At 29.6% G+C, this 8,169-nt stretch overlaps 1 protein-coding gene across 1 annotated transcript; it reads left to right on the top strand.

The window, feature by feature from the left end:
* The first annotated feature begins 4,722 nt into the window (after nt 1-4,722).
* On the top strand, nt 4,723-7,864 carry LOC145037742 (oxysterol-binding protein-related protein 3A-like). Its single transcript, XM_078986447.1, has 10 exons — nt 4,723-5,018; nt 5,580-5,673; nt 5,803-5,919; nt 6,031-6,103; nt 6,213-6,331; nt 6,421-6,542; nt 6,633-6,809; nt 6,891-7,035; nt 7,123-7,301; nt 7,389-7,864. The coding sequence occupies exons 1-10, from the start codon at nt 4,936-4,938 to the stop codon at nt 7,636-7,638; spliced, it is 1,359 nt and encodes a 452-aa protein (XP_078842573.1). The 5' UTR covers nt 4,723-4,935; the 3' UTR covers nt 7,639-7,864.
* Nucleotides 7,865-8,169: the final 305 nt, after the last annotated feature.

Raw genomic sequence — 8,169 nt, forward strand, 5'->3', positions numbered from 1 at the left:
ACCATAAATATTTTTCCCAAGAAATTGAGGACAGTGTAATAAATAATGTTTTATAAAACTTGGCACAAAAATATAAGAATATATTATAACTTTTTTTAAAATATTTATATAAACAACTTGAACAACCATTATTGTAATAAATCTTTATATATAAATTTGTCGAAAATATCAACATTTTTTAAGTATTATAATTTTTTTCTACAAATTGTTTATCATTAATAAAGTTGGAATAAATATAAATTTAAAAAAAAAAAAAACTAAAAATAAACAAATATATGTGTGTTTTTAGGTTAGAAGATGTCTGAAAATGTCACATCTACGGCAAGAAAATGACGCGCAAACATTTTTCTACATTCTTAAAAAAAACAAACTATCTGCGAATGTTAATGTTTGTGCGTGGTCTGCGTCACGCAGACAGAAGAGACTAAAAAGATTTACAGACAAAAAACAAACAAACCTAAGTGGTGTTTGTAATTTGTTTATTTAACTTAATAATTATATTTTGATAAACAATATTAGATTGTTAGTTTACGTGATAACAAAAGAATGTTTAAAAAAAAAAAAAAATTTTAAAAAACTAATAGAAGTTGCCTCGTAGTAACGAAAAAGTCGTTCACAATTCGCATATAAAACATGATTTGGTTCTATATGTCAAATACACAGGACAATTTGCTCAAGTTGCGATAAGTTACAGTAACAATGGTTAATTTAATCCTAAATTATGTCTTTAGAGGCTTATTTACATGTTTTGATCTTTCATGGTTAAATAGAGAGTTTTCAAAGTATATCAATATTTCTAATTTAATTTATAGATTTTCATAATATTTCTTGAAATTCTCATTATTGCAAAAATATTTCGCAAAATAATTATAGTTGTTGATCCCATGTATTGTATAGCACAGAGTGACTTGAAAGTGGATACTTGATTAAACAAGTTTAAATTATGAAAAGAACAAAGAAACTTAGACATACCTCAATTTATTTAACATCATTTCATCAATTATTCAGAAAATATAAACACATAGTTTTTTTAGATCTAAACTATTATGTTCTTAAGACCGGAGGGAGTGGTGTCGACATTATCAAGCACTAACTCCTCAAGAAATATAAGATTGAAGGAGAGATGCTTGACAATGGAATGTCATGGAGGTTGCCGCCATAAACCAGGGGTGGTGTTTGTCGATGCTACCAAGTTGGTGTCGAGGCTACACCCCAAGCCTAATAGTTAGTTTAGATATAATTCTAACAATATATTTTGTTTTATTAAACAAAACTTTTTGTGAAAATATATCTTTTGAATTTATTATTATTAATATATTTACGATTTGTAGATAATATTAATTAGTTTTCAAAAATATAAAACAAGTGTGGTTCTGAGTTAGTTGGCTAAGATTTTAGGTGATTAAGGGAGACCGGAAGGAGGTGTGAAGTTTAAATCCTACTCCCTTCTTTTTCTCTCATTTATATTATTTTAAGATAAATTATGAAAATAATCCTATAATTTATCAAATGTCATGAATTCAGTTCTTTTACACTTGAAAAAACGAAAATGCCCTTACGAATCTAACCGTTGAATATTAATGGAGTTAGAAAAAAGGATCACCCATACATGTTTTGCAAACCACAAAGACCATTTGCATCAAATAAAATTAGCATGGACTGACTTATGACTTTTAGCAAACTATGTGGACTATTTTTGTATTTTTTTTTCTTTAAAATATAAAAATATATTTTCTATAAATTATAACAACATTTTTTTATATACATACAAATAATTAAAATTACCGTCATATATAATCTTAACGATTATTTGTTTTTTTCTTATAGAAACTAGTATTTAAATCACCTCATATGTTGCGTCGTAGTGCTTGCTTGCAAATAATAAAAACATAAACTATAGAAAATTTTATATAAGAGACCAAAACGTAACTTTGATGAGTGGGTACCTCCTTTGCAATTTTTATATAGTATGCAATCCACAAATATCAACAATTCACATATAACACATAGAGAGTTAGACATATAAATTAAACCATAAATATATCAAAATAAAATGTCATTCCAAACAATTATGTATGAATGAGATAGATAAAAATAAATTTGAAAATACATACTAAGAAAGTAAACAAAATCGAAAACTATAAAATAAATTATCTAAGAGATGAAACGTAAGTTTAATATGAATGATTCATTTATAGAATGTAATCAAATAATATAAAAAAATTTATGTAAATGATAAAACAACATATTTTAAAATATAGTAAAGAACCTAATCATAAATTATGAAATACAAATAATTCAATTTTAAGATTATAAAAAAAAAATCGTTAGATTTAATTTTTTAAAGAAAAATATGTAAATATGAAAATTTTGTTATAGTCAAAAACAAAATCCATATTTATAGGTAAAAACTTATTTCACAATTTGTTTTATATGATATCAAAATAGTAATTTGATGTGGATTTAAGCATTTGTGTTCTTAAAATGGCAATTAAAAAATAAATAGTAAATAAAGAGAGGGATATTGACTTAAAAGGGATTATATATTTTTGATTTGTATAAATTTGGTCATTAAGTGATTTTCGTTAATATTTACCCCTTCAACTTATTAAAACGTATACATTCAGTCCTTATGACCGGCTACTCTAGATAATCCGGAATAAATTGCTTAAAAGGATAATATATTTCTCATTTTATACATATTTAGTCCGTAATATTTTTTTTGCAAATCTAGTCCTTAATATATTTTTGTTTTTTGCAAAATAAATCATTGATGTTTTTTTACATATTTAATACATATAATTAGTTTCTTTAAGTTTTTTCTCACATCATCCTAGGTGGGACAATCATTAATGAGATGTTTAGGGTTGTTGATTTTTATGTTCATCGCGAACTCAGCTGCTTGATTGCTTAGTTATTGTGGTTTGGCTTAGGTCTTGTTTCTTCATATAATCTCTGATTTTAACGATTTATATATATCTACACATTGATATTTGAGTCTACTACAACTTTTATTAAGATCACTCTCATTAAAAAGTAATATATTTTTACTTACGATTTTATAAAATAAAAAACATCCATACATATCTTTATAAAGAACGCATGAATATAAAGATCGTAAGTAAAAAATATATTACTTTCTATAAAAAAAATGTTTATATTCATGCGGTCTTTGTGAATGTATGAATGTTTTGTTATAAAATCATAAATACAAATATATTATTTTTTAAGGTTAGTAATTTTAACGAAAGCTGTAGTAGACTCAAATATTAACGTGTAGTTATAAATATCGTTAAATTTTGAGATCGTATGAAGAAGTTACAACGTTCAAAATACAATACTTAAATCAAACCACAAGACCTAAGCAACCAAGTAACTGAAGCCACGATGAACATAAGCATCAACAGTTCCAAACAGCTTATTAAAGATTTTATCACGTAGAATGATATGAGAAAAACCTAAAAAAATCAATCATAAATATTGAATATGTACAAAAACAACAAAGACTTATTTGGCAACAAAAAAATATTAAGGATTAAATGTGAAAAGAAATTAATGATTAAATATAAAAAAAAATAAGAAATATATTACATTATTAAATCATTTTTTTCAATTTACCTAAAATAATCGATCATAAAAACTTAATGTATATAATTTACTAAGTTAAAAAGTAAATATAGAAAAAGAAAATCTATATATATTAAACTTTCCTAAAAAAAATATGATATATCAACTTTTTGTTTTCTCTTGAAAGGTCGATTTTATCTAGAAGAGTAAATTACACGAATGGTCCCTAGGGTTTAGGGTAATTTGCGTGTTTGATCCCTAACTTATTTTTTTAACTCGGAAGATCCCTAATGTTTGTTTTTGTTACGCGTTTGGTCCCTGTCTTACCTAAAAACACTATTTTCCCCTTGATTATTTTTAATTTATTTAAATAAACACACCCCATCCTCACCCCTTCACCTTACTTTACATACCTTACCATTTTTTTATTTAAATAATAGTATTTTTAGGGGGTAAATTACACGAATGGTCCCTATGTTTTGTGGTAATTTGCACGTTTGGTCCCTAATTTACCTTTTTAACTCGGAAAGTCCTTACTGTTTGTTTTTGTTACGCGTTTGGTCCCTTCTATTTGTTTTTGTTACGGGCTTAGTCCTTGTCTTACCTAAAAAGACTATTATTTGAATATGGAAAAATGATGGGATAGGTAGGGTAAGGTGAGGAGAGTAGGGTTGAGAGTGTGTTTATTTAAATAAATTAAATGATCAGGGGCAAAATAGTCGTTTTAGGTAAGACAGGGACCAAGCGTGTAACAAAAACAAACAATAGGGACCTTTCGAGTTAAAAAAATAAGTTAGGGACCAAACATGCAAATTACCCTAAACCATAGGGACCATTCGTGTAATTTACTCAATTTTTAGGTAAGACAGGGACCAAACGTGTAACAAAAACAAACAGTAGGGACCAAGCGCGTAACAAAAACAAACAGTAAGGACCTTACGAGTTAAAAAAATAAGTTAAAGACCAAGCGTGCAAATTACCCCAAAGCATAGGGACCATTCGTGTAATTTACTCTATCTAGAATAAACGAGTCGGGTCGAATGAGGCGAGAAAAGTCGTGGCATTATCGTTGTTGACTTGAAATGAAAACCCGCCAACCGAACCTTCTCTATCCGCTTCTTGTCCACACCATAATATTATATTATAATATAATATTATTAACAATAAATTCACAGCGTATCTTCCTAAAATCAAAAATCACTCTTTCTATCTCGAAGATCTGATTCAAATCAATTCCATCTTCTTAATCGTTGTTTGATCGTGATTCCTTTCAAATACATATATAGTTTGAGGGGGAAACCCCTGATCCGTTACAAAACAAGGGAATTTATTCGAGTTCTAGGGTTTTTTTTTTATCACCAGATAGATATGGCGCAGAATCAAGGTGGCGGTGGTGGTTTCTTTTCTTCGATCGCTTCAAGTTTCTCCAGTTTTAAGAATCAAGTTAACGGGTGAATGATTCTGGACCTTTGTCCTTGTTATGTCGTAGTGATTACCCTAAATTCAGATCGATCCATCGTTGCTGTTCTTTTTTTCTTCCAATATTGTTTTTACTTTAATTTCTGCGATTTCGAGCGTGAGAATCGTGGGATTAGTTGTGCATGTTTGATTTAATACCAAGTTTTCGTTTAGAAGGTTGTTGACAGCACTTGATTACGTTTTAGCTTTAACTTTCTTATCGAAATCGGTTGTAATTTATATTTTACTCAATCAGTACTTACCAGAAGCTTTGGTTTGTTATATCAGGAGCTAAACTCCTTTCAAGCTTATTAACTGAAGTGGTTATTGTTTGATAATAACAAAAGTTTACATCCATCGGACTTAAGTTCCTTTAAAGATACATGTTGACTTTGTGATCACGAGATCATGATTTGAAATCCTAAATAGACATAGATTAAATTGTACGACTTGGTTGAATCTTCTCCCCAAAAGATAATTTGTATTGTTAACAACAAACGTCACATGTACTGAATTGTTTGGATCTAAATGTATTTGGCTATTTTCTTCTTTAGACTACTTGGTTATGAGGGGCTTGAAGTTATTAACCCTGAAGGAGGCACTGATGATGCTGAAGTCGAAGCACAAAGAGGCAGATGGAAGGGAGAGGTACACTAACTTATTTCTCTCATCTCTTTCTTTCACAATCTCATCATTTTTCTCTCTTTTGGTTACTTATTACATATAACATCTATGTTCTATTATCATCATTCATTGTTTTCTTTTGTGTTTTTACAGGAGCGTGATAGTTACTGGAGGTCAATGCAGAAGTATGTAGGTGCTGATATCACATCAATGGTGACTCTACCTGTTCTCATTTTTGAACCCATGACAATGTTACAGAAAATGGCAGAGGTATTTTCCAACACCAATATGTTTCTATATCTTCTTCTTCTTCTTCTTCTTCTTCTATAATTGTTCATAGTAAATTAGTAATGAGTAAAGAGACTTTCATTGCTTTTGTAGCTGATGGAATACGCCCATCTTTTAGAGCAAGCAGACAATTGTGAGGATCCATACATGCGATTAGTATATACAGGTAAGAATCATCACCCTTAATTCCTTACACACATAGACACACACTACACTGATACACTCCTCTTTCTATATAAATTTTCAAAACCATGAAATCTTTTTTTCTATTACAGCATCATGGTTTATATCAGTATATTATGCTCTACAACGAACCTGGAAGCCTTTCAATCCAATTCTTGGTGAAACATATGAAATGGTTAATCATTGTGGCATTACATTCATTGCAGAACAGGTTAAAAAAAAAAAAAAAAAAAAACTTTAAAGATCTTTCATACTTTTTAAAAGCTGATCAATTCAATATCACTTTAATGTAAAAATCAGGTGAGTCATCACCCTCCTATAAGTGCTGCACATGCTGAAAATGAGCATTTTGTATATGATATAACTTCAAAGGTGAAGACCAAGTTCCTTGGTAACTCTGTTGATGTCTATCCTCTTGGAAGGTAACTAACTAACTAACTAACTAACTAACTAACTAACTAACTAACTCTACCATTTTTTTTAAATATAAATTTTTTTTGTTATAATTGCAGAACTCGTTTGAAGCTAAAGAAAGATGGAGTAATCCTAGAATTAGTACCCCCTCCAACAAAAGTCAACAATTTAATATTTGGAAGAACATGGATTGATTCCCCAGGGGAAATGGTTTTGACCAATTTGACCTCAGGAGATAAAGTTGTCCTCTATTTTCAACCTTGTGGTTGGTTTGGGTGCGTGATAAACTTTTTTTAAAAACTTTTTTTTTTTACATTGTATATAAAAAAAAAAAAATTCTTAAAATTTGTATGCAGTGCTGGACGTTATGAAGTGGATGGATATGTATACAATTCAGAAGAAGAACCAAAAATATTAATGACAGGAAAATGGAACGAATCCATGAGTTATCAGCCTTGTGATTCTGAAGGGGAGCCTCTTCCAAACACTGAACTCACACAGGTGGGTTTTCGATATTTTAAATTCATATATTTTAATTTTTATTTGTAGATATTCAATAATAATAATTATTATAAACATGTTTTGAAGGTATGGAAAGTTGCTGAGGCTCCAGCAGATGATAAATTTCAATACACACATTTTGCACATAAAGTAAACAGTTTCAATACAGCACCAAAGAAGCTATTGGCATCGGATTCCCGCTTACGACCTGACAGATATGCCCTTGAGATGGGTGACATGTCAAAAGCTGGTTCGGAAAAAAGCATGTAAGTGAGAAAAGACGTAAATGCCCTCTGTCGAAAAGTATGAAGCTAATTTTTTTTTTTGTTTTTTTGTTTTGTGTTGGGAAAAAGTTTGGAAGAGAAACAGAGGGCTGAAAAGAGAATAAGAGAGACAAAGGGGAAAGAATTTGTGCCAAAATGGTTTGACATGACGGACCAAATTGCCCCTACACCGTGGGGGGATTTGGAGATTTATGAATACAATGGGAGATACTCTAAACACAGAGCTGAAGCTGATAAGTCAAGTAGTGTTCAAGATGTTACAATTGCAAATACTGAGTTCAACCCTTGGCAGTTTGGAAATGTTGCTGAATCTGATTGATTCTTCACCAGTTTGTCTGTTTAATTTTGACATAAAAATGTTTTTTTTTTAATCGGTAGGTTTGTTTGGGTGTTTTGTTTGATCATCATACATACTCTCCCTCTATATATATGTATGTAAGCTGTTGAAAATTTTGGTGGTTTTGTGACTTGGTAAGATTGTATTTGTATTAAATGTTTGTGTCTCACGAGTAGTAGATAAATGAACTTGTTGGTAGTTATATGAAGCTTTTGCGATATGTTTCTTATTCAACTTTAGGATGATGAGATATGTTTCAAATGGGGATGATATTATCATAAGAGATTCCCAACATGGTATTTCTGTCCTTCAAAACCCAAACTTTTACAGAACCCAAAAAGAAGTTACACAATTGTAATGATTAAAGACTAAAGATTCATGAATTAGTGCATGCTTAACTAGTTGAGAATACAAATGACCTTAATGGAAGAAGAACATGATTTTTTGAGATGTTTTCTTACAAAGTATTTTATAGCATATCTATAATTGGTAATAAAAATAGACACAGACATG

Source organism: Lactuca saligna, chromosome 3, assembly GCF_052625555.1.
Source record: "Lactuca saligna cultivar CGN05327 chromosome 3, ASM5262555v1, whole genome shotgun sequence".
Taxonomy (NCBI): Eukaryota; Viridiplantae; Streptophyta; class Magnoliopsida; order Asterales; family Asteraceae; genus Lactuca; species Lactuca saligna.

What these genes read in the sequence shown, in the direction of transcription:
- LOC145037742 (XM_078986447.1), top strand. Translation starts at nt 4,936, where the DNA reads ATGGCGCAGAATCAAGGTGGCGGTGGTGGTTTCTTTTCTTCGATCGCT. An exon ending in CATGCGATTAGTATATACAG is followed by an intron (nt 6,104 to 6,212) that starts GTAAGAATCATC and finishes TTTCTATTACAG; the next exon opens with CATCATGGTTTATATCAGTA. An exon ending in CAAACACTGAACTCACACAG is followed by an intron (nt 7,036 to 7,122) that starts GTGGGTTTTCGA and finishes CATGTTTTGAAG; the next exon opens with GTATGGAAAGTTGCTGAGGC.